The sequence below is a fragment of the Gekko japonicus genome, unplaced genomic scaffold (genome assembly GCF_001447785.1).
Source record: "Gekko japonicus isolate JY-2015 unplaced genomic scaffold, Gekko_japonicus_V1.1 scaffold846, whole genome shotgun sequence".
Classification (NCBI taxonomy): domain Eukaryota; kingdom Metazoa; phylum Chordata; class Lepidosauria; order Squamata; family Gekkonidae; genus Gekko; species Gekko japonicus.
In genome coordinates this window covers 193,724-219,561 of record NW_015164696.1, presented here as the reverse complement: position 1 = coordinate 219,561, position 25,838 = coordinate 193,724, and the positions used below count along the sequence as shown (strand labels likewise).

At 45.6% G+C, this 25,838-nt stretch overlaps 1 protein-coding gene across 1 annotated transcript in view; it reads right to left on the bottom strand.

Annotated features, from left to right (window-relative positions):
• The window catches only part of MYCBP2 (MYC binding protein 2, E3 ubiquitin protein ligase), a 184,237-nt gene that overhangs the window by 93,338 nt on the left and 65,061 nt on the right, over positions 1-25,838 (bottom strand). Inside the window, exons 24-41 of the mRNA XM_015409457.1 lie at positions 24,282-24,454; positions 22,276-22,401; positions 22,051-22,178; positions 20,386-20,477; positions 19,143-19,277; positions 18,121-18,204; positions 16,658-16,754; positions 15,286-15,478; positions 14,126-14,400; positions 12,940-13,161; positions 12,313-12,504; positions 9,465-9,671; positions 8,900-9,031; positions 8,367-8,545; positions 4,983-5,125; positions 3,527-3,627; positions 2,297-2,515; positions 572-797 (exon numbers count right to left, since the gene is read on the bottom strand). Of these exons, the coding sequence (XP_015264943.1) occupies positions 572-797; positions 2,297-2,515; positions 3,527-3,627; positions 4,983-5,125; positions 8,367-8,545; positions 8,900-9,031; positions 9,465-9,671; positions 12,313-12,504; positions 12,940-13,161; positions 14,126-14,400; positions 15,286-15,478; positions 16,658-16,754; positions 18,121-18,204; positions 19,143-19,277; positions 20,386-20,477; positions 22,051-22,178; positions 22,276-22,401; positions 24,282-24,454 (2,924 nt within the window). The remainder of the gene's footprint in view (positions 1-571; positions 798-2,296; positions 2,516-3,526; positions 3,628-4,982; positions 5,126-8,366; positions 8,546-8,899; positions 9,032-9,464; positions 9,672-12,312; positions 12,505-12,939; positions 13,162-14,125; positions 14,401-15,285; positions 15,479-16,657; positions 16,755-18,120; positions 18,205-19,142; positions 19,278-20,385; positions 20,478-22,050; positions 22,179-22,275; positions 22,402-24,281; positions 24,455-25,838) is intronic.

Below are 25,838 nucleotides of genomic sequence, written 5' to 3'. Positions count from 1 at the left end.
CTTTCTTTTCCAATTTTCTACAAAATCTATCCCAGTAATTAACTTGTAAGGATTTGGCCCAGACCAGGTTGCTGATCGGCACCTTTGAGTGCCGTTGCATGGATGGGACTCTACTTTCTGCTCAGCAATGCTTAGAACTTCCTAGAACCAATCTAAAAGAATTCTGCTGCCCCCCCCCCCCACTCAGGGAAGAGGCCAACTCACACAGCCTGGCCGGGTAGTGCTCCCCCCCCCCCTGCCGATTCCCCCCCCCCCCAGAATAGTGCCACTTGCTTTAGTTGCAGATGATGCAGGGAAGAAGACTATTATTTCAGATACTTAACCATTACCTCTTGACAAAGGCGGGTTCAACTGAAGCACTGTGAGTTCAAAAGTGACTGTACAATATGAGCCCTTCGAGAGCTGATGGAACCGAAGAAAATGTACAGAGAACTGATTGCCTCTTGACATAACCATGCCACGTGTTTCACTGGGAATCTCGCATTCGTGAAATTCAGAATTGCTTTTCTAAAACCGTGGGTCAATGTTGGCCTGCCACTAGGGATAATTTTTAGAAGCCATTTGTATTTACCCGGCAGCACTAAGACCATAGTAGGCCATCCAGATGAGCCTGAGAATTTCTTCAGTTCTATCCATGAGTTAAGGTTTTCATGGACAGAGGTCTGCTTTGGTCCAAATCCTGAGTTCTGTAGAATTCGGGCAGGAATGAGCAAGCGAAGGACATCTTCTGACTGAGCTGTTCCACACTGAGGGTCAAACTCTATTGTTATCCATCTAACACATTCTGGAAAAGTCACCTGGACAAAAGCAGGAACAAAGAGGTTAATGTGATTTTCCCAATGAGCTTACAGAACATGGACTTCTTTCTGGATAAGAATGAACAGAACCCAGTATCAAACGAAAGTTAAAGTACTGAGCTCCAGAATCTTTGGGGAAATTGGTTCATGTCCTAGCAACAGTTTACTACAGTGTTAAGCTCTGCTAATCTGAAAAAGTACCATTGTTCCTATTAAAAAACTTACATAGTACATAAATAGGCCCATGTTATCCTTGAATTTGATTAGTAGGACTGCTGTGTGATGGGAGGGAGATGACAAACTGACAAAACAAATCCAAGATTCTTAATCATGTGTGAAAGCCCTAATGGGAATCTCCAAAGAAATGGCCAATGGCCAGTCCCCAACATTTAGATACAGGGCCTTTGGTTATCATTTGGCAGCAGCTGTTTAGGAGACCCTCACAATGTATGGAACCAGCACTGCACAATCTGTTCCTAAAATAAGATACAATACAAAGCCCCAGCCTCGACATAAACTTTAGAATATCTCTAGTAGCAAATGCTTGCTTGTTCATTACAAAACCTCAACTCGAGAATGACTGAGCAATATGGTCTGGTTATTTACACTATACAGGTAACCAAATATCTAGAACTGTCTGAGTTGGAGGCTTGAAAAAAATCTGAAAGTACGTTAACATGTAGGCAATATGGCATCCATCAATTGTACAGTATTAGCATAGTGTAACATGTAGGCAATATGGCATCCATCAATTAGCATAGTGCGCTGCGATGTAGGTATGGACACATATTTAAACCAATTCCTGATGTTTACAATGCAGATATCCCTTCCTTATAGCACCACGTAATTGCTGCTAATATATTCCAACATTTATGTGCTGTATTCACAACCTCTTAGGAGCAAATGAGGTGGAGGAAATCCATGTTTTGGTCCTCTCACATTTTTCAAAGGTTTAAAAAGCAACTGCAGGATGGGTGTGGGGTGAAACGCTTAGCTAACTCTCTCTCCCTCAGTGTCATGGCCCCCAAATCCGGTTCCACAGCTGCTTTTAGTCTTTTAAAAAACCTGCAGGATACCCTAATCCCGGATCTCCTGGGTCACATCTAGCTCGGCCTTCAACACAGGATCTGAAGCAGCTGACAAAACAAAGTGCAAAACTAGACATTACGACTTTCAGCAAGTTTTTCTGGGGCAAAACAGCCCCAGGAGATCCGGGATTTGCCCCATTCTGGAACTGCAAATCGGGGCTGTTTGGGCTCAGGAAAATGGGACGGAGGAGCACAAACCACTCCTCCCCTCCCCCCATGCCACAGTCCAAATAGAATCAGGCCCCTGCAGTTCCCCACTGCTCCTGTCTGGGAAACCCAGACTCAGCTTGTCAAAAGCCATAACATCCAGTCTGACCCTAAAACAACCTGCTTTCCACCAGAACCAAGTATTGCACAAAACAACGTTTAACTAGGTCTGAGAAGGTTTGTGCCGTCAAAAGTAGTGCTTACCTTGTAGTGGGTAATACAAGCTGGTTTGTAGGGATGCTCACATTCAATGACAGCATAGTGGCTAGAGGTAGTACAAGCAGAGAGCCCTTGTTCTGGCTGGTTTCCTGTGGTACTGTCTGTAGACTGATTAGGGTTGAAGGTGGGAGGGGCATACTTCTGATTCAGAATTGCTACAGAAGGAAGCAACTGCTGAACTAGGCCGAAGACCTCAACAGCGACCTAGAGTGAAACAAAGCACATGACCAAATAATATATGAAACTGAAAGCGCTCGGACTGTGACCTGTGATGTAAAACTAAAAATTCTGAAGAATATACGTTACTGCTTTTAAAAATAACAGAATTCCTGGACTTGGAGTTGGGGAAGATGAGCTGTACTTCTGTACCCTCTTTCTTCCACCCCTTCTCATGTCTTCCCAGTACCACTCTCCCTGGGACCCTTTGGGGACAGGGCTTGGTGTCATCACAACATCACTTCCACTCATGCAACTGGAAGTGACATCATGTGCTCTGTGACATTCTAGCAACCCCCAAAATCTCTATGGTACCCAATTTTCACCTGCTGCTACACCAGATAGCCAGAGGTGGGAGGCCTCCGGCTATAGTGACAGGCTTGGTCCCCTTATTCCTGTACTAGTTAAGCTGGACGTGTGTGCAAAGTGCCTGCACCTCTCCCTTCTCTCTTCCAACACCATGTGGTGTGCTGCATATGAAGGTGCGGCAGCCTGCCACAAACACATCTAGCCCCTCCCAGTCTGAATGGGAGCACTATGTGGCAAGTGGCGGTTTCTTAAGGACCAACTGAGACCACTAATGGCGGTTAGAGAGAAGGTGGTGCTGTGGCTCAGTGCTCACAGTGGGACCCCAAGAGGGTCTGGAGTTACATGTTAGACCCGGCCTTTGGGATAGCAGACAAATCCTGGAGAATGGAGCCCTCAAGTAGAAGCGGGGCCTTCTATGAACGTAACAGCACCCTGAGAATTGTGATAGTTCATGCATGCCGGGAGCACAACTTCATACTGCGACCACAGAATAAAGGCAGCAATTTAGCTTCAGCCTGGAGGCTTTTGAGCATCTTTCCACATGGTAATCGTAAGTGCAGTAATCCACAAATGCTAGCAAAACAGAGTCGAAGGTGGTTTGATCCACAAGACAATGCAAAATGTAAAGTGCTCATAAATGTTTTCTCAAAGTCTTGCGATACCGAACCTCTGGAGATTCCGAAGACTCACCTTGGGGATGGCTGCAGCCACGGGTCCGATATACGCTATTATGAGAGGAAGGAGCATAGAAAAGAGACTGGAGGAGCTGAGCAGTTCCGGAATGTCTTCAGCTAAAGGAAGACATCACAAGATTTAGACATTCTTCTATGTACAAGTAATATACAACCGCTCACCTAAACAAGCTAAGATACATTGCAGCAGCTGTGTTGGTAAACAAAAAAATGTCATGATTTTTAAGATTAAGCATTGCTAAGTTCCATTCAGTTCAATGGGGTAGTTAAAAAGATAAAGGTTCCCTTGCTCGAAAGCCAGTCGAATCCGACTCTAGGGTTGCGGTGCTCATCTCCGTTTCAAAGCCGAAGAGCCAGCACTGTCCAAAGACATTTCCGTGGTCATGTGGCCGGCATGACTAAACACCAAGGTGCACGGAACGCTGTGACCTTCCCACCGAAGTGGTACCTATTTATCTACTTGCAATTTCTTGCTTTCGAACTGCTAGGTTGGCAGGAGCTGGAACTAGAGACGGGAGCTCACTCCATCATGCAGCACGCTCGGGTCTCGAGCTGCTGAACTAGCGACCTTCCACAGCCTGCAGTTCAGCGTCTTAACTACTTGAGCCACCGCAGCTCCTCACCTAACTCCCACGTGAAAACAAATGGAAAGGACTCAGCTCTGGCCAGGCTGCGTCTTGTGAATTTAGCCGGATTACATCTGGTGCTATTTCTGCAGTTATATTTAAAACAATGGTGGTGGTGATGGAAAGCGCCATCAAGTCGCAAATGGACTTATTATGGCAACTCCATAACATTTCAAAGGCATGAGACGTTCAGAGGAGGCTTGCCATGGCCTGCCTCTGCACTGTGACCCTGGACTTCCTTGATGGTCTCCGAGGCTGACCCTGTTTAGCTTCCGAGATCGGGCTACCCTGGGCCATCCAGGGCAGGGCATTTAAAACCACGATCATTTTCAAATCAATATAGTCAAATACTGCTTTATATGCCAAACGAAGAGCTGTTCAAATGCTGTGTCTCACCCTAGACACAATGCACTGAAGGTCTGAAGTTCGTGCACCGCACCGTCCCCCCCCACACCTGGAGGAGCTCATAAAGTTACGCTTAAAACATTCCCGCCTTAATCATTACATCGTATGGAGAACACATCAAGACCTACTCTTGTCTCTTTGCACACAAAGTTTGGTTAGAGAAGGGCACCTGGAAAGCTGCTAATGCTAATATTTCATAGTTGTAAAAAAAATATCAGATATTGATTTTTTAAATGCTGATGGCTTCTTTCTATTATTACTTTCACATCACCTTCATGGTATGTAAATATTCGACAGTGTGTAAGAGTTTCGCAAGGCGAGAGAATGTCTTTAAGGCAAACAGTTGCCACATAGAGCCTCTCCACCTCAAACGAAGCCTGGATGAGGGGGAACATGTCGACCTGTTCTGTGCCTCATTCTTACCATCTACAGCAAGGGCCCTGTGCAAAAGATCTTTAGCCGCTCGCACCACAGCCCCCACGACAGAAAGGGCTCTGCTGCAGTTTTTATCCTCTTCGTTGGCTTTACTTAAGAGCTGTGACTGAAGATCACCATCATACTCACTTCTGGAAAAACAGAATGGTTAATACGCAACAAGCTTGTAAGTGCACTAGGAAAACGTAACATCAAATCAAATTTAGAAGCACTGTGAAACACAATTTTCCCAAACTTTTATTTGAGGTTGTTATTAATAGCCATTATTTTTCTATTTTCTATAAGAGAACTGTGCCACACAATAATTATTATATCTAATTCTGAACCTGGCCCCAATGCAGACTGCAAAAGCTAGAGAATGGGGCCAGGTATAGACACGAGACATTTTCCTATGGACCTGGTGAAGCCCCCAGGTCTGTAGAAAAATTCCAAAAGTTTTTGTGTGGTTTTTGTTATGGAGGAGGGTGAAGTCCCCCTCCAACAGAGCAGCATAAAGGCAAAGGACTCTTCACAGCATGATCTGAGGCTGCACAGCAATCCAAATAAACACAGTTATGGACAGCAGGAAGATGTGAAGGCGGTTACTGATGGCTGTGAAACAGGGTGGAGAAGAAGTCAGGACCAGACCAGCAATAGCAGCAGAAAAGGAAAACAAGGCGTAGAAAAACTATTTATTCTTTCTTGATCCCAAACATGAGCTGTGCGGGCTCAGCTGGTTACCACGGTTACCACACACTGGAAACTGGAGACGCAGTCTGGAATCAAGTCACATACAAAGCCAAGGGTCAGAGAGCCAGGAAATCAGTCCAAGATTGCAGGAGCAAGGTGGGGTTGCTACGAGCCAGGGGGGACCTGAGTGTGCACGGTTGCTACCATGCTGAGGCAGGTACGTGGGGTGATTACGAACAAGTCCTCCCTTCCCAGGGAGTCAATCTGCCAAGACTCACAGCTCCTCACACGTTGCTTTTGCAGGAGCCGCAGTCTGGCACTCTTCCTTCGCTCTTGCACACTCAGCCGCTGGCGTGCCCTGTGTCTGGGGCACTCAGGAGTACTAGGTGGGGATTCTGGCCTTGGGGTGTCTTCAACGGAGGGTGCTGGGCCAGGCTCTGGATCGGCCTCTTCTTCTGGCTGCACCTCCTGTGCAGCTGCTGGGGCCTCTTCTCCCCCAGGTGCTGTTAAGAGTTCCTCTTCTGGGCCGACTCCAGAGGAGGCTGGGTTGCTCCCTGCCTCATCTCAGAGCCAGGACCCATGACACGTTTCACCTGTGGCTTCATCAGGGGGGGTCCCTTACAGCATAAGCTTCCAACCACACCTGGAGCTCCAGGCGTGATTGAAAGCTTATGCTATAAGGGATCCCCTGATGAAGCCACGGGTGAAATGCGTTGGAATCAAGAAAGAATAAATAGTTTTTTTCCCCCTACGCCTTGTTTTTCTTTTCTGCTGTGAAATGGGTTGGCCAGAGAGGAGGCAGGTGGGTGGTGCTTCCGCCATAGGGTAAAGGGAAGAGAAGAAGCCAACTGGGCAAGCAACAAGGTGGCAGCTGCCACCATCAGGAGGAAAAGAAGCCAGCTGGGTTCTGAGAGCTGAAGGTGTTTGGGCCGGGAGGGCAGAGAAAGCGAGAGCTGCAGGCTCCTTCCAACCTCAAGTGAGACAGGGAGGAGGAAGGAAGTGGCCACACTCATACATCGGCAAGTACCCTAGCAAAAGAGGGGGCCCTGGAAAGTGACTGTCCTCCACCTCATCCTAGCCAGCATACAGTTTTTCCCCAATCAGGGTGTCTCTTTCACCTCACCATTCAGCCAAGGTGATCCATGGCTGGGGTAGGGGGTCATATCACTACATGCAGCTTCTCTCACACTAACTCGGCTTAGAGGGAACATTGGCTACAGCATAAGTTAGTTTGCTCTGGAGCCATCCCTTCCTGAGCGAAGACAAAAATGCATGAGCCGGAGGCTAAAAAACTGTGAGCTAGCTCACACTAACTCGGCTTAGAGGGAACATTGGCTACAGTAGCAGTAAGTTCCCTTGTTTATTATACAGTGAGTGGGAGGCGGCAGGCTGGCTTGAGCCTTCTCCACATTCTGTTCACATTTTGGGATGACATAACACTTTTAAAAGAGGGGAGCGGTGGCACAGAGGATTTATCCTCTGGTATAATAGTAACACCTGAGCTGAACAGGCTTGCTGTCAGTTCTAGCCCCGTGCTGGTGTGAGCTGCCAGCCTTGTCCCCAGCTCGTCGTCTACCCAGCGGTTCGAAAGCTTCGGCGAGTAGATAAAATGGGTACCACTCCTTAGAGAGAGTGGGCACACTGACCCCCCCCTCGTGGGGTGGAGCGGTGTTAGCCGGCGAACGGAAGTCCAGCTCGCATGATGGAAAGCCTAGAGAGACCTCCTCGGCGTGAAAGAAAAGCCTGTAATGGGCCGTCCAGCCAGGCGATGGCAGTGTGGCGCTACAATTCAAGGAATCTGGAGAAAAGCTGACGCCATCAAACTCGGCCGAGGAAAAATGCCGTTCCGGATCACGTCTCATCTGCATCTGAACGAAACCCTTGTCGGCTGTGAATGTGTGCAATTTAAGATGTATATATGTTGTCCTTCCTTACCCCACAAAGCATTGTTAGTCCCTCGTGAAAAATGAGTAACTGTAAATCGCTCAGAGCCAGCAAGCTCTGCAGGATTGAGCGATCAATAAATTGAAAGATTATTATTATTATTATTATTATATTAAAATAGGAATCAAACCTCAGTGAAGCAACAGTTATAGCACAGAAGCTGATTTTTTTTTTGAGCCACCAGTTCTACTCTCCCTACAAAACTGACAACAGCAGGATCGAGAGAACAACCTGGATAATTAGAACGGTTACAGAAAGTTTGCACGGCACTCAGAAAACTGGTAGGTTTCCAACTCCTTATGTGTCCTCCAGCTTTTGCTCTCCTGTTAGCCACCTCAAATTGGCAGAGATCATATTTAATAAATACAACATTCAATCTACAATGCAAACCTCTTCCCAAAGAATATGACCCTGAGCTCCTTGAAGGATGAGTGGGATAAAATGCACTAAATAAAAGCACTAGAGAATGAATACAGCCCATGTACAATATTGCAGATAAAGTATCTACCAAGCTGAAAGGTGACAAGCTCTATAAGATCCAAATAATTTTAAGTTTCATTGCCGCTGTTTGGCCTGGAACTCGACATCTGAAATGAACATGAAAGTAAAGCAAGAGTAAGGGAAAGCCTGATTTTAAAGATCAGGATCAATGAATACGATCACGTTTCCTTAGGCTGTCACTGAATTTGCATGGTTTTATCGTCTTTTCAAATGAAGTTCTTAAGCAAAACTCACTTGACCCAAAAATCCAATTCATACCTGTAGTAGAGAATCTGTGGAATCTGGCCCCGCGTCTGATTCGTGCCGTTGCTGCTCAGACTACATGTACTGAAAGTAAACGTCACGCCATCTGGGCACTGGACAGTGGTCATTCCTCCATCTCCATTGGCGGTGCGGCTTCCATAGTTCCTCAAACGGACTGCGTATTTCACATTTTCCTTCACAATAAAAGCCAGGAAAGAACACAGAATTAAGAATTATCACTTGGTTCTGCATTCCTGTTCAAATGACTTTTATTCAATATCGCCTAATGCTCAACTATATAATATTTATTATAAACTGCTATATTTACACTTGTGAAATACACTAGAACTGCAGTCTACCAGTTTCTGCTTTTATGCCTGGAAATCTAAAATCATTTGAAAGAAAAAATGGGGTAACAGAGGCTTTTTAAAATGTAAACTTTTTACGCAGACGGTCTGTAAGGTAACTGGATTTTCTGTCTTCAGTTAACCCACACTGCAAAAGCACTTTTCAGATTCATTGAAGAAATAACAGCAAGTTTCACCTACCTTCAGGGGCACAACTTTGTCAAGTTTGATTTCTGCAATATCGCTCAGGGAATCATCTGTGGTATACGTTCCTTTAACCAACTCCAAGGACGTCCATCTGTGAGAGTGAGTTGAATCTCCTGTATGATCACTCTGGATTCAAAGAAGTGAGAGTCAATTCTTTTAACATTCAGGTTGCCCTGTTTACATACTGATAATGTGCACACAATCAAGTCTCAGCAAAACAGTCAATCACAACTCTCTCCATCTGGTCTACTGACCAACAGGGCTTCTAACAACCAAAAGAGAAATAAGAAATAATTCTTTCAGTAAAGTATGCTGCTCTGTTTTATGCCTCCCCCGTTACCCCTTCTTCCAGGACAAGGCAGTCAGTACAAAAAAAACGAATGTCGTTTTGGGAACAAAGTGCTGGTAAGTTACTGGTAAAGAGAATTATTACTATGAAACCTAAAATACACTTCAAAGAGTTTTATGTGGAATTTTGGAACAGTAGCTGTAATGAAGGGAATTCATTACTGTGCGGTGATTAATGAAATTATTTGCCACTTTTATAGACAACACATACGTCATCCACGAGCACTTCCAGTTCATATTCATGGATCCCTCCTCCTCCGTAGACAGAGAACCCTACAACAATGACGCCAGGTTTATCCACAGAGAAGCAGATGGCATCGGGGGACCCGTTCCCAGTATTCCAGCTTCTGCCTTGGCTCGTTTTAGTGAAGCGGTTTGGGCTGGACTTGACAGAATGCAGAGAATTAAGCCCATCAGCCTGGGAAGAAGCATAAGCAGCAGTCAGGATGGAATACATGAAAGAATCCCACGTAATATGATTCTGAATTAGGCATTACTTCTAACAGTAAATGTATAAACTTGGAATTTGGGCACAGCAAACCATGCTATTTTCTGAGTAAATTAAAAATTTTAAAAAATATCAGAAGTGCCCCAACCACACGAACACACTGAAACCCAATTCCAAGCTTCAGGAACCCTGTGGTGTTCCTGAAGATACAGGAGGAGTGCAGCAAGGGTTCCAATCCCTTTCTGCCATGAGCCTCCCGGCCCACCCGGAAGACCTCTCTATGGCTTTCTGAATATGCAGCCGCATTCTACAGTCACTCCACTGGCTGCCCAGTTAAAGGTAACGGTTTCCCTTGCTCGAAAGCCAGCCGGGTCTGACTCTAGGACTGCGGTGCTCATCTCTGTTTCAAAGCCCAAGAGCCAGCGCTGTCCGAAGACGTTTCCGTGGTCATGTGGCCGGCATGACTAAACACCAAGGCGCATGGAACGCTGTTACCTTCCCACCAAAGTGGTACCTATTTATCTACTTGCAATTTCTTGCTTTCGAACTGCTAGGTTGGCAGGAGCTGGAACTAGAGACAGGAGCTCACTCCGTCATACGGCAACTTGGGTCTCAAACTGCTGAACTAGCGACCTTCCACAGCCTGCAGTTCAGCGTCTTAACCACCTGAGCCACCGCAGCTCCACGGCTGCCCAGTTACTGGGCTCAATTTAAGGTAGTGCTTACCGTATACGAAGCCCTTCATGGCCCTGGGTCCTCATATCTGCGAGACGGCCTCTCTCTCCCTATGCACTGCCACAACAGCTTTGCTCATCTGATCAAGGTTTGCAAATGGGCAAAGCCAACAACTGTCCATACGTGTGCCTCCTCCACGGTAGCCCCCACCTTACGCAACAGCTTGCCCGAGGAGGTCAACATGCTAACCCCTCCCACTCTCCTGGGCCTTCCACAAAGTATGCCACAGTGAACGATTCAAAAGAGGTTTTCTACACAAACAATAGAGTTGCACTGGACTAAATGGTTCACAAAGTTACCTAGATAAATTATTAGGGACTGTGGTCTGTTCTATTGTATTCCATTTACTGAAACTAGGATCCTACTATGTAATTTTTGTGTCATTTAATGTGTCAGTTCTGTTTTTAGATTTCTGATTGGTTCTACAACCCTAATCCCAGGGCTATTTTGGGGCAGGAACGGACAGGAACAGAGTTCCGGCTGGCTTCAGAGTTGGCCACGCCCACTACAGCCAAAACCTCTGCGTGCCTGGCTACAAAGGGAAGGCCTGGAGAGCGACACACACCCCCCGGCAACTCTGAGGCGGGCGGGCCGGGGGGGGCCTTGGAAGGATCGGGGAGGCATTTAAAGGCCTCCCCGTGCCTTACCCGGCCTGTCCAAGGGCCAGCTTGCCCGGGCTCCCTGCAGCCGTGGGGCACCCAGGCAAGCCAAGGGAAGACATTTTAAACTGCCTCCCCTCCCCTTCAAGGGCCAGGTTGCCCGGGCTCCCCGCAGCCACAGGGAACCCAGGCAAGTCAAGGGAAGGCAATTTAAACTTCCTTCCCTTCAAGAGGGGGCTTGCCCAGGCTCCCCACAGCCATGGGGCGTCCGGGCAAGCCAAGGGAAGGCATGGGGCGTGGCCTAATATGCTAATGAGCTGTGATGTCAGGGGTGTGGCCTATTATGCTAATGAGTTCCTGCTGGGCTTTTTCTACCAAAACAGCCCTGCCTAATCCTATTCTCCTGTTTACTGAATACCCCATCTTATTGATTGTACTGACTCACTCTATGTAATCAGTCTTGAGTCCAAGTGAGAAAGATGGACTATAAATGACATAAATAGTTAATCATCATCATCATCTCAGATGCCCAAGACTCCAGGAAATATAGTTCTCCTGGGAGCCTGGTTTCTAGTAGCTGGGATACTGGAGTAGCAGTGTTTGTGGCAGAAAGAGCGGTGTTTTTCTCCCCCACTCCAAATAATTTGATGCTGGGGGGGGGAGAGAAAAACACCCCTTTTTCTGCCACAGACACCACTTAAGCAGGGAGATAGTTTTAGGTGGAGGAGAAGAGAAGGAAGCCGTTATCTCCATCTCAGATTACATTCCAAGGTACAGAAGAACCCTCAAGTCATAATGCTCATCTCAGGTTGCAAACAAGACCAAGTTCGTTTAAACAGACAAGCAGACAATTTAAACAAGTAGAGCCAAACCTACGAAGGGGCTATCAAAATGGAGTGGGTCCCACTTCTGTCCCATCACACCACTGAGCAGAGTCTGAAACTCTCCTCCAGCCTGAGGAGGCTTCGCCCTACTTAAGTGGCACTTCAACTGAAAGAAGAGCCATTTAAGTTAGAGGAAGACTCCTTAAGAGTTAAAGAAAGGCTCCTTAGAGAGTGGTTAGATCCACCCCACGAGGTTTTATCCTGCTGTCTCCCCAAGGTGCTCAAGTTCTCTTCCCTTTTCTTCTCTGTTTTATCTTCACAATCACCATACGAGCCACAGTGACCCAGGCTGCTCAGCTACTAAACTTCATGGCTTAATGCGGACTGTAGCACTCCCACCCCTGGCCTTAGCGTAACATGCTAACCATGCCACCACGGAACGAACCACTTTACCTCAGATCCCAGTGCAGAAGCAGTAAGTTCACTCACAATACTCGCAAGTAATCCACAGGTGTTAGAAACCAAATGTGCAGAAAAAAGTTCATTTTCACGCCTGAGGCTGTTTCGCACAGGCAACACCACAATAACTAGCATTTTCTCCAGCACTTCGCGGAAGCTCGTCATGCCCGAAATATTTTCCTCGCTCTGCAAAATGAACTGGCATGTTAGAGGCAAGCTTGCTGGCATGAAGCGAGAAAAGAAATGGAGTCTGATTCACACATGCATTCACTACCTCACACAGAGTGTGTATGTACGCAAAACAAATCAAAAATGAAATCAAAAAGTAGGTCATAGTTTACAAACTGCAGCTTCCTTTTTTGGAACACAACTGCTCAGGTTTAATGAGGGGGAAACCAAATCCATGAACAGAGGGAAAGATGTCACCCAAAAAATTGGCTCTTGGATATCTTTCTACAGACACATTTTTTGTTTCAAAAGGATGCTCTCTCTGATCTCAAGACCTCAAGATCCTGAATACAGGACATGACCTTGAATACAATTTCCACTATATTTATTCAGACCCCAATCATTTGTTACACTGCAGAAGGTTTTTGTTTTTGTTTCCAGACTGGCACTCACCTGACTAAGTTTCTCCATGTGTGCAACCAGCAGAGGGAAGCGGTGGGCCAGTGCAGAGTCATTCTCCGTGCTAACCTGTTTCACCATGGAGCGCAGTAAGACCTCACCATCATAGGCAATAGGGAAGATGGAGGTCAGTTTCACAGAGGTATGGCACAGGGCTGACATTACAGCAGCCAGGAGTCTGCTGCTGGAAGTCTTAAAGTTTGCTTCCTGGATATCCTAACAAGCAAAACAAAGACAGACTTGTCAAAATGACATTGTGGAAGAGTGGTAAAAACGGAAGGATGCATGGCCTCTCATGGTGTACTAAGATGATTTGTTACTACTTCATGAAAGTCCACATTATGTCCAAGAATACCTATATCATCTATTGGCAACTTTCAGTGTCCATGAGCAAATGTTGATGGCAACAAATAAGGTAACAAGCAGACCAACATGGTTTTTACTGATGGTAATGTTTCATCGTCCACTTCTTAAGAAAAATTATAAGGGATCAGAATCCCCCCCCCAATTAAAGGGTTGCTCATGCCCAGTTTCCTTTATGCTACTGGGGAACTCCCCTGGCAATAGTGTGTTGCACACAGGCATTACAACTTGGCCCTCCAGGGGAAAGACTTCTGTTGACTCAGAGGATGTAAGAGACTTCCTGTGTGCTTCCCCACAGCCAAGTACAAACCCTCCAATTATTTGCAAGGGGTGTGTGTGTTAGGTTGGCTGAGCTTCAGGAGTTTGAAAGTGGAGGGCAAGTCAAGGACTGTGGGTGGCAGCGTCAGCAAGAGGCTGAGCTAGAAATGGAGAGCAAGAGGCCACTCAAAGGGTGGGGGGGGGAAGCAGGTGAAGGGGGAAGGCAGAAGACTTGGTCTCTTCCCTTTGTCCCTCATCCCTCCTTCCATAGTTCCTTGGCAGTTCTAAAACAGTAAATAAGACCTTTTTGCAGGGTAGCTTTTGAGATTGGAGTCACATCTGCACCTAGGATTTAGGGTGGTACCTCAGTGAATACTGCAGGCACCCAGTCACTGGAAAGATGCGTATTTACAAGACCCTTTCAAGGGATACAATGGGGGAACCCAGGCCAAGATGCCACACACCAAACAGCGTTTGTGGGTCTGATAGGCAGGACAAAGGGCAGTACTTCTGGATGGTAAAAGAAGCATCATCCAATGTGAGAATGACTCTCTGGTACCTGATCTAAGCAATTTAGCAAGTCACAAAGGCACGCCCACTGCAGAGCTGGAGTTGGATAGAAGGAGTGGAAGCAGGCTGTGAAAGTGTTATGACACTCCTGAAGAACAGCTTCCAGAAGACTCAAAGGCTGAGTGAGATATCCTTGGGGGTCATTATCCAGTTTTATCATACAGTGATCGACTCCTTCGGACAAGATTTTTCTTAGCAGAGTTCTGGTCTTCCCAATGCAGTCAGCCAGCTTGCTAGTTTCATCAACAACAGCTTTAGTTGTAGCTGGAAAGAGATGGGAGAACATTAATGAGACTAATGACGATTGCTAATGATGATTTGGTTAAGAGTTCATAGGAAGAAAAATAAACTTAGACCATGTAGCCTCCAAGAACTTTTTTTCTGAAGACTTGCCTAGGTTTACACAGGCTGACATTCATCACAACACGCTGAATCATCTTTTACAAATGGCTACATGCAAATTTCACACGAATGAAATATTATGGTGATCTATCATATGGCCTCATTTGGAATATTGTGTACCGTTCTGGTCACCGTATCTCCAGAAGGACACTGCAGTGCTGGAAAAAGTACACAGGGCAACCAAGATGATTGGGGGGTGGGGGGGTGGAGCACCTTCCCTATGAGGAAAGGCTGAAGAGTCTGGGACTTTTCCGTTTAGAAAAGAGACAACTAAGGGGGGACATGAGAGAGGTTTATAAAATCATGCACAGGGCAGAGTGGACAAAGCAACATTTTCCTCCCTCTCCCAAAATACTAGAACTCAAGGGCATCCAATGAGGATGACGGGCAGTATGTTCAGGAGAGACAAAAGGAAATACTCATTTACACAGAGAGTGATTAAAATGTGGAAGTTGCTGCCAGAAGGTGTAGTGATGGCCACGGGAATAGACAGCTTTAAAAGGGGACTAGATAGATTCATGGAGGATCAGTCTGTCAATGGCTACTAGCCATGGCAACTGAGGGGAACCTCCACATTCAGAGGCACTAATCCCAGAGCCAAGAAGTGACCTCAGGGGAAGGCCTCGGCCTCTATGCCCTGTCGTCGTCCCTCCAGAAGAACTGGTTGGCCACAGTGTGGACAAGATGGACCACTGGTCTGATCTAGCAGGGCTCTTCTTATGTTTTTATTAGAACTTAGCCTATTACCTGACACCGGGTATATCTCACACGTGTAGACTCGCAGTAGTCTTAAGCAACATGTGCCAACAAACCGCAGCCTTTCCAAGTCCAAAAGCGTGGCTGTATATTGGAAACCTTTCAAGCCGCGAAGTTCTTCTACTCCCAACACTAGGGTTGTCCAGCTCCAGTGAAGAATGCTCAGTAATGATTCAAAGCACTCCTGTTTCAGAAGGATGTAAAAGCAAAACGACAAAAAGGAAAAAATTGTGATGCTTATTTGAAATTATTAATAAATGTAACGGGTCTCAAATTGAGGGACAGGCATCCCTGGGAGCGTGGGTCGTCTAGTTCTAGGGGGGCACTGACTACTTAGTCAGATGCCCTGCCTCCTCCTTAGTGGTGGTGGGGGGGTGTTTGTTGGTATTTTTCATATATGCGTGTGTGTGTGAGAGCTGTGTGTGCATGTGAGTGCACCTGGAAGTCATGGCAACTAACTGACCCCTACTAGGGGCCTGGAGGATATTCAGAGAGGTGGCTGAATAAGGCCTACCCCCCCACACACACCCGACCGCTGGTATTCCAAGGAGGTCTCCCATCCAAGTACTTGCCAGAGCCGACCCTACTAAGCTTCCGAGATCTGATGAGATCGGGCTTGCCTGGTGTAAAGTACTGGGTCCAGACGCGTTGATTGCAAATCAGCTCATAATTTATTAAAGGCAGGAACAAAACTGAGACAAAAAGCTGGCCCCAGGGGGCCCGCTTAAATGCCGGTACGGGCCACACCCCCAACACCCGTGATTGGTTTATTTACAGTGCACCCATAACCATTGGTCCCTATTAGGATACAGACTGACCGATTGGCCCGTTCTAGGATCCTCTGAGTCTACTGTTCTAAGTGGCAAAGCTCTGCCTGTTCGCTTGGCCACGTGCGAGCCCGACCACGTGTGCGGCCCTTAGTTAGTATACAACACCTGGGCTATCCAGAGCAGGGCCCTCTAGTGGTTTGAATGACTCCTGGCACAGGATTTAACTGACTCGCACTACAGTTGTGGAGGCAACAGCATCCCAATTTGGTTTGGAAGGAAGTTCTGGAAGAACAGCTGCTTTTTCCTTACCTCGCGAAACGGAGTAAGCATTTTCTGTGGCGACACCCCGCCTGGTGAAATAACCTATCCAACAAAGTCCAGAAGATGCCCATACTGTTCCGTAAAATAAATGTGTGAAAATGGAACATTTCAAGATGGCATTTCTATGAAAGGTATATTGTTGCGGTGTTGACAGTTTATTAATAGTTTCTACATTGTTATTTTTATTGGCCGGTTTTAGCTTCTTGGGTTCTTTCCCCCATCTAAGATGACCAAAAAATACACAGACAACGGGAATTGCAGCCATTACTCACCACTGACACAGTTCTTGCAAAAGATCGCTTTAAAATGTGCACAGGCTCACTGGTTTGCTGCTTCCCTTTTGATGCACTGCCATCGCTTGTTGGCAGCCTGGTAGAAGAAAAGGAATGAAATACCATCCCATGTTTTTTTCACTCTAAAAGCTAGTTTTACAGAAACAAAACATTTATACACTACATCTCTCTGAAGAACAGTTTAAACTTTCATTTGTAATAAATTTGGCCTCTGAAATTTGTACTCAGTCGACTTCCCAGTCGAAGACCAACACACAGACAGTGCAATGCCATGCAGGGGTATTGCCTGTTGTGACGGACTGCACTTTTTAAAGGCTTAGAAGTGCTGTACGAACAGGTAAAGGACTGTGAATTCCTCACAGAGCCAGAGAGCCTTGAGTGACAGGCTGCTCCAAGAGATCTGACTGGTTAGCATCAGTTGAGCAGAGAAAAATTTCTCAACTGGACACTGAGGAGAATTCAATCTGAGACTAGCCATGACTGAGTTGAGTCCAGTACTTAGCATTCTGAATTTAGCCCTGCAGACAGCAAACTGGGGGAGACTGGCAAGGACGAGTGGGTAGTTTGGTGCAGACTCCCATTGAGGCCAGAAAAGGGGATAGATCTTGCAGAGACAGAAGAATTTCCCCTACCCAGTTAAAACAGGGATATAGCTCTGAAGAGTGGAGAGATATCTGGTCTGGTGTGGTTAGAGACTGCCTTGTGTAATTGTAAGAGTCAATTAAAACTTGAGAAGAGTAGTGGTATGTTTAAAGAAGGGGTTTGGGCACTGGAAAGAGTGTACCAGCTTTCTGGAAACCAAAAGAGTCAGTAAATACTCAAAGAAAGTATACTGGAGTGTTTGGGAAAGACTAGAGCAAAAGCCTCTCATCTTATAGATCCTAAGTCACCGGGAAAAGCTTATGACACTCTTAACAGCCTGAAAAATATGAACAAAAGTCTGTGCATATACTGATATATTTCAAAGTTCTATATTGAGTTACCTGAGATATTTCACCTCAATTTCACCTGACCTTTCTCCTCTATGTTGAATGAAATATTTTGTTAATTTGGAATTTCAAAACACCTTGAGTGTCGTTTAAGTTAAAGGGGGCTCTCGATCCTTCCCTCAGGTTCCTGGGCTGAGCAAACAGCCAAAATATCATACTCTTTGGGTGAAGAAGGACTTCCATTCCAGTCCCACACAGCTGTGAATTTTTGTACGAATTTGGGTGAGCCATCCTCTAGCAGACAAAGTTAGTTCACAAACTGATGGGCAAAAATGAATGATGATCCCACATCACCCTTGCCAGAAGGATACAAATGTAATGATGGATATAGCAAAAAACCCCTGGTTGAGTGGCCCATTCCACCTTCATCAAGGAGGAAATCCTGTTGTGCTGAACACAGGATTCAATCCCTCCCTTCCTCCTCTCTACTGCTTTCTATAAAAGAAGAATTACCTGTATAGTAACTGCGGAATCTGCCCTGCATTAACATCTGTACCATTATTTGATTTCTTAGAACTCTTAAACTGGAAGACAACCCTGAAAGAAAAAAGAGTCACCAGAAAACCGTTTATTTTCCATTTCAAATTCCTACACCCCCACACACACACATACACACACATAAACAAAGTAATACTTTCTGCACAGACGCTTGGGAACCAAAAGAACAAAGTTTGAGTCCAGTGGCACATTTAAGACCAACAGAGTTTAATTCTGCCTATAAGCCTTTGTGTGCATGTAGACTTCTTCAGCGACACTGAAACAAGACTTCCTCAACCATTATATATAGGTGTGGGGGGTGAGTTGCCAGGATGGGCTAATTAGAGTCAAGAAGCATAAGTAACTGAATGATAAGTATAGCTAGGATTGGATTAAAACAGTTGGCAAGACCCGTGAATAGCAGCAAATTAGCATGCAGATAATCAGGGCTATTTTTGGGCAGGAACACACAGGAACGGAGTTCCGGCTGGCTCCCAAGTTGGCCACGCCCAGCAGGAACTCATTAGCATAATAGGCCACACCCAACAGCAGAAACTCATTCGGCTTGGCTACGTTAGGGGTGTGTGGCCTAACATGCAAAGGAGTTCCTGCTACAAAAAAAGGCCCTGAGTTTTGACAACAAACAAGGTAAACAGAATAAGAAGTGAAAGGTGGGTGTGGCTGGATGAGCACACTTCTGGTAACATGGGGGTGTGGCCTAATATGCCAATGAGCTGTGCTGTCAGGGGTGTGGCCTAATAGGCGAATGAGTTTCTGCTGTTGGCCTATTATGTGTGGCCTATTATGCGAATGAGTTCCTGCTGGGCTTTTTCTACAAAAAAAGCCCTGGAGATAATAAAAGAGTTAATAAACAGATGTAAGAACTAAAGTTTGAGTCCAGTGGCACCTTAAAGACCAACAAAGTTTAATTCTGGGTATAAGCGAGAACTGAGTGATGTAGCATGAGTAGTGAGATAAGAACCCAAAGTAATACTCACCCATCATCTGTCGTAATAGAGGCTTGTCCGTGGGACCCACAGTCACTGCTGGGGCCAGATACTCGTGCCCAAGCGACATACCACCAGCCAGCTTGCAACAGAACAGGTTCATCAAACATCATCGCGTATTTTTCCCTGGAAGAAACAGAGAGAAATCTAATCCAATGGTAGTCAAGAAGAAGAAGAAGAGGAAGAGATTGGATTTATACCCCGCCCTTTACTACCCAAAGGTGTCTCAGAGCAACTTACAAACTCCTTTCCCTTCCCCTCCTCACAACAGACACCCTGTGAGGTAGGTGGGGCTGAGAGAGCTCTTGACAGAAGCTGCTCTTTTTCAAGGACAGCTCTTGTCAGAGCTATGGCTTGCCCAAGGTCATCCAGCCAGGTGTAAGTGGAGGAGTGGGGAATCAAACCCGGTTCTCCCAGATTACAGTCCGCGCGCTTAACCACTACACCAAACTGGTTCACTAAGTCAAATCAAAGACATGATGACAATGGCACTGGTTCTCTTTTCATAATGGACGTGGAGCAGGATCCATAAGAGCAACGAGGGGGTGCCCTTCTTTCCCCTTAGATAACTGCTTCATTAGATCTCAGCCTCCAAGCTTCTTAAGAAAGCGCAACAGGAATAAGGAAAAGAATAAGGAAAGAAAAGAACGAGAGGAAGATCTACCCATATGGTAAGCCTTAAGTAATTTGATAATGAGCTGCGGTGGCTCAAGTGGTTAAGACGCTGAACTGCAGGCTGTGGAAGGTCAGTAGTTCAGCAGTTCGAGACCCGGGTGCCGCATGATGGAGTGAGCTCCCATCTCTAGTTCCAGCTCCTGCCAACCTAGCAGTTCGAAAGCAAGAAATTGCAAGTAGATAAATAGGGACCACTTTGGTGGGAAGGTAACAGCGTTCCATGCGCCTTGTGTTTAGTCATGCCGGCCACATGACCACGGAAACGTCTTCGGACAGCGCTGGCTCTTCGGCTTTGAAACGGAGATGAGCACCGCAACCCTAGAGTCGGATTCGACTGGCTTTCGAGCAAGGGAACCTTTACCTTTTAAGTAATCTGACATCTTGAAACTCTCTGCACTGACTGGCATTTTATATTCCTTCTCGAAGGAATATTTAGTGCATCACCTATCAACCAAAGTTAGGCTCACTATTATATGCTTAAAATTATTTGGCAAAAGTAACGGCTCCCTACACAAGCTAAAGGCAGGGGTTGTTTGTTTTTGCTTTTTTTGTTTTTTACCTTGCAGCGCAATCGTAAGCCAAGACATCAGTTTCTGCAAGGAGGTCACCATCCGTCTCATGATCACCTCCATCCGGACCCAATTCAAACAACTGAAAAGAGACGCCTTTAAGAGTTTTACTTTCCTGCCTTACTTGTAATGTCATTTTACCCACCCACCCCTTCCGAGCCAGGGCAGATTATTAATGAAGCATAAGCACAGTTAAACAGAGCTCAAACTGTTCAACAATGGAGGACCATCAGGACAAACAGCACGGCAAAAACCTTTATAAGACAATCCCATCGAGCCATAGATCACCAAGCACACGGGAGGAAAAGTGATCTTTAACAAAAGCTCACGGCAGCGGTGGCGGAAGAATATTTCTAATAAGGGACACTGCATGGTTTTTAACACTGCAGGCCTACGCGGCTTTTGACTCACTGAGGCAAACACAGTACACCTGTCATGGATAGTCACCCGCCCAGGGCTTTTCGATCCTCCATTTGTACAGCCCAAAGCAGGCGACAGAGACAACAGGCTTAATAAGCCTCCAGAGGGGGCTTTTATGCAGGCCCGCAATAGTGCAAGAAACAAGCAATGACTGCAATCCGTAAAAATTTAAATTCAGGACACTACTATGTTTGTGCAGCTCAACTCCACTCATATGCTCAGCATAGTCAGTTCCAGTTGCCTCCGTCAGGGAGAAAGGAGGTCCATCTAGATTGTGTGTGGGCTAATAAAGGACTGCAAGTTTCACTGGATGCAGATTTTGGATTCAACAGCCTTTTGTGGTCTCAGCAGCTCTAACATGTGCACAAATTTATTCCACACAGAGACAATATGGGTGTGTGGGTGTATTAAATGTGGAGCTTTTTAAAAAATCATGATTCAAAATGTTAAAATTTCATATCTAACATATGGCTTAATTACTACTTTGTCTTTGAAAAGAGGAGAATATAGGATATGTGTATTGCCTTTTCAACTCAAAATGTTAAAATTTCATATCTAACATATGGCCTAGTTACTACTTTGTCTTTGACAAGAGGAGAATATAGGATATGTGTATTGCCTTTTCAAGTCTTAACTAAGACAGAAAAATTCTAACATATGGCCTAGTTACTACTTTGTCTTTGACAAGAGGAGAATATAGGATATGTGTATTGCCTTTTCAAGTCTTAACTAAGACAGAAAAATTGAAGTTGTCAAAAACCACCCATCATATTTATATTTGAAGTCAGATATAAAACGTGTCCTCTCCCCCACAACTTGCAGCCAACGCTTTGCCTTCTCAACAGCATTTGGTAAGGATTAAAATATGGAGTTACTTAATGTCTACATTATACTGTCATCTTTGAAACATATGAATTTCATGGCATACCCCAATATTAAGCATATATCATTGTTGCATCAATGTTTTAAAAAGTATATTTTATGCACATACTTAGGAGTAACGTGCTAGGTATTTATATATTCCTAAACTAATAAACAGCAGTAGTTAAAACAGATGTTTCTACCGTTCTCAAGTTTGCTTTTTAAAAAAATACAGTAACACATACACACAAATTTCCTCCATTGCGTGACAAAGCCTAAAATATTCACCTCTACATCTGCCTTCCCCTCATTTTACGATTTAACACTCCAACCTCAGATCGAGGTAATGTGCCCCAAAATATTCCTTTTCTTACCTTTATTTTAGCAGTGTATTCACCTCTACCCCCAAACAGTCCAAGACCACCAAGCAAAATGTCAGTATCCGCACAGAAGCGGATGGCTTCCACGGAGTGAGCTGAATAGCCCCAGCCTCCACCATGACCTGAAAGGGGGGGAAAATGTTGCAAATGTTTATGAAAGATGCTTCATGCACCACGTAGGGGTTGGAAATAGGAAAAAAATCTGTATCTGATAGATACTTTCAAATCTGTTGACAATACTGTAGTCTTCTTTGGAATAGACTTTCATCACAGCTTGAGTTTCTTCTTCTGTGTTTGCAACACCCATTTTTAAATCCTGCATAGCAGCCAAGGTATCAAGGCAACCTAAAACAAACAAACAAAAGGAGGAACTGGGTATCGATTATGGAAAATGAGGTATTGTTGAGCATCTTGTTCTTTTATCCAAAAATGTACAGTTAAGAATAATAGTAGAAGTCAAGTAGATAAAACGTCCATGACAGACCTCTGATTAATATTGCTTTTAAACACTCAGAAGAGACATAAGAACATAAGAAGAGCCCTGTTGGATCAGGCCAAAGGTCCATCAAGACCAGCATTTTGTTCACACGATGGCCAGCCAGCTGCCTCTAGGAAGTCACATGCAGGATCACAGCAGCCGCATCTGCCTGCCCATGCTCCCCAACAACTGATACAGAGAGTCATACTGCCTCTGGTGGTGGAGGGAGTAGATATCCACGACTTGTAGCCATTGACAGAGCCATCATCCATGAATTTGTTCATAAAAAATATAATCATTTCAAAAGATGACAACACAAAATATTGCCTCATGACAGCCATATCAATCAGGTTGACCAGGGAATGAGTGAGAGGGGAAAGCACACCAAGTTTAAGCAAAAACATCTGCCACAAATCTGCAGGTGCTCTGCAGAATACCCTAGCACTCCTGGAGAGGACTGGTAAACTGGATTAGGTTATTTTATACCTGTCCCATCTCCGGCAATAAGCCCAACATAAAAGGATTCTCTGAGTCACTGACAGCACCTCCTGGGAAATTTAACTGAGAGCAAAGGATTCAGAGGATCAATGACAGTGATTACGTCATCTGCGAGTTCCACACAGTGGTTACCAAACTGGCTTTCAGGCATTCCAGTCTGTTCCCTAACAATCGCAGAACGCATTCTCAGCCGCTTAACCAAACAATAAGGCACCATTGTGGATTTTTAAAGGGCCTGATAGAATTAATGATGTTCCCGAAGTTGGACAGTTAGATTAGATCCAGTAGCGCCTTGGTGGCCAACAAGAGTTTCGGAGTATAAGCTTCCATGAGTCAAGGGTCTCTTCGAAAGCTCACACCCTGAAACTCCCGTTGGTCTCGAAGGTGCCACTGGGCTTGAAACTAGCTGTTCCGCTGCAGACTGATGTGGCTACCCACTGAAACTAGAGCTGGAATACAGGCCAAGGGAGTAGGACTTGGAGTTAAATGCGGAGCAAGTATTACAGCCCAAATTCTTTTCCAACTGATGTTCTAATCCAAGCCAACTCCTCCTTCCCACCCACCTGGATGCTGAAAAACAGCAGCAGGAAAACAGGTCTCCCGCTTCTCCCCAGCACTTGGAAGGCTGCTATGATGGCAACGGGGGTGCTGGGAGCCGTAGGAAACATACTTGCGCCCAGGTTACTGTTCTAGCAGCATTATGTGCTGGGGGAATGGAAAGAAGAGGAGAGACAGCAACTCCCTCTCTCTGTTTTGAGAGAAGCTTCCACTTGAATTTAAATGTCATCAGGCATGCGACAGGATCTGATTTGATTCTGTAACTGTCTCAGAATATAAACCAAGCTGTTCCTTCAATTAGGGGGAAATGGCTTGTATGCTGCCCCTTTGTTCAGCAATGATTAAAGCCATCCTCCAGCCTAAGGAGTCTTCCACCAGTGGAAGAGCCAATTAAAATGGGAGGAAAGCTCCTTAGGCTGAAAGAAGGCTTCAAAGGATACAAGCCAGGAAGTCAGTTTCTCAAGCACAATTATGGATCAAACTACTGGGGCCATAAGATCTCAACTGCCACCAATCAGAATAGACGTGAATCAGAACACAGATTGACTTAAATGGACTGGGTAATTCTTTAGAGAACACAGATAAAGAAATGTGCTGCCATTCATCATTCAAAGCCTTTAATAAATATATCAGACCAATCCCCCCCCCATTTTGTTAGGAAAAGAACTGCTTTTCGAGACGTAATTGATACCTAGAATGTGCAAAGCTGCGTGTGATCTTGTTGTAAGAGCTTTGGACCCTGGCGGAAGAGCAAGTTCTGGACTCAGGATACTACAACGTAATTGCATGTCTGGAGCGGAGGGAAGTCTGGAATCAGCCACAACTGCATTGTAACTCCACAGCTCTCTTGTATTTGGTCGAAACCTGAAAAAACGATGTACAATTTTACCATAACAGATTTTGGGACAACAGCGATGCAACAGGCATTTCTTCAGACTGATTGGTACAGCATGAACAATGAGCACATTAAGTTTTATTCCGTCTCTGTGCAGTTAAGGGAGACGGCTGCAGAAGTCTGGGGAAGCAAAGGCACACCTTTCCTGCGATGGGAGAATCTCAAAGTGGCAGCTGCTCACACTCGGTAATCCTTGGCGTAGGGTGGGAATTTCCTTTGGACACAAAAACTGCAGTCCCTGGCACATTTGGCAGACAGCAAGCCCCACTTTACTCATGAAGCCTTACTCCAGAGTAAATATGCATGGGATTGGGCTAGCTTGAAGGCCCCTGACAAATCACTGCCCACACTTGTATGGGCACAGCTGCTACAACAAAAGATGTGTACTGCTCTCTATGAGGTACCAGAACAATGTCTGAGTCCAGTGGCACCTTTGAGACCAACAAACTTTTATTCAAAGTGTAAGCTTTTGTGTGCAAAACACCCGTCTTCAGACAAGAGGTACTGAATGCCTTCACCTCGCAACATGCTGTTCCTCTACCTTGCAACATGCTGTTCCTCTACCTTGCAACATGCTGTTACATACAAAAAGGGAGCGCTTCAATTCCAGCTTCTCAAGACTGTGCCCCATTTGACCTCCTATTCTCAGGCTCCCCTTTTAACCCTGATGCCCATTCTTTCCTATTCTGTTCTCTCTCGTTATTCTCTTTATCCCTTCATAATGTGTTATCTTCTTCCTTCTCCGCTTCTTGTGCTCAACTACGTCTTCCATAAGAACATAAGAGATGCCAATGTTAGATCAGGCCAAAGGCCCATCCAGTCCAACACTCTGTATCACACAGTGGCCAGAAATACCAGGTGCCATCAGGAGGTCCAGCAGTGGGGCCAGGACATTAGAAGCCCTCCCATTGTTGACCCCCCCCCCAAGCACCAAGAAGCCAGAGCATCCCTTGCCCCAGAGCCCCTATCTATACCTTGTGGCTAATAGCCACTGATGGACCTCTGCTCCATATGCTTATCTAATTCCCTCTTGAAGCCGTCCATGCTTGTAGCTGCCACCACTTCCTGTGGCAGTGAATTCCAAGTGTTAATCACTCTTTGGGTGAAGAAGTACTTCCTCTTATCCGTTCTAACCCGACCGCTCAGCAATTTCATGGAGTGCCCACGAGTTCTTGTATTGTGAGATTGTCCCTTTTTCTTTCAGCAACCCTCCTGGTGTGATTTCCCGAAACAACAAATACACACACACTATATTTTTACCCAACACTTCCTTCAAACAGCTGAACATAGCACTCTTCCCCATTTTATCCTCACAACAAACACGTGAAGCAAGCAAGGGTGGGAGCATACAGA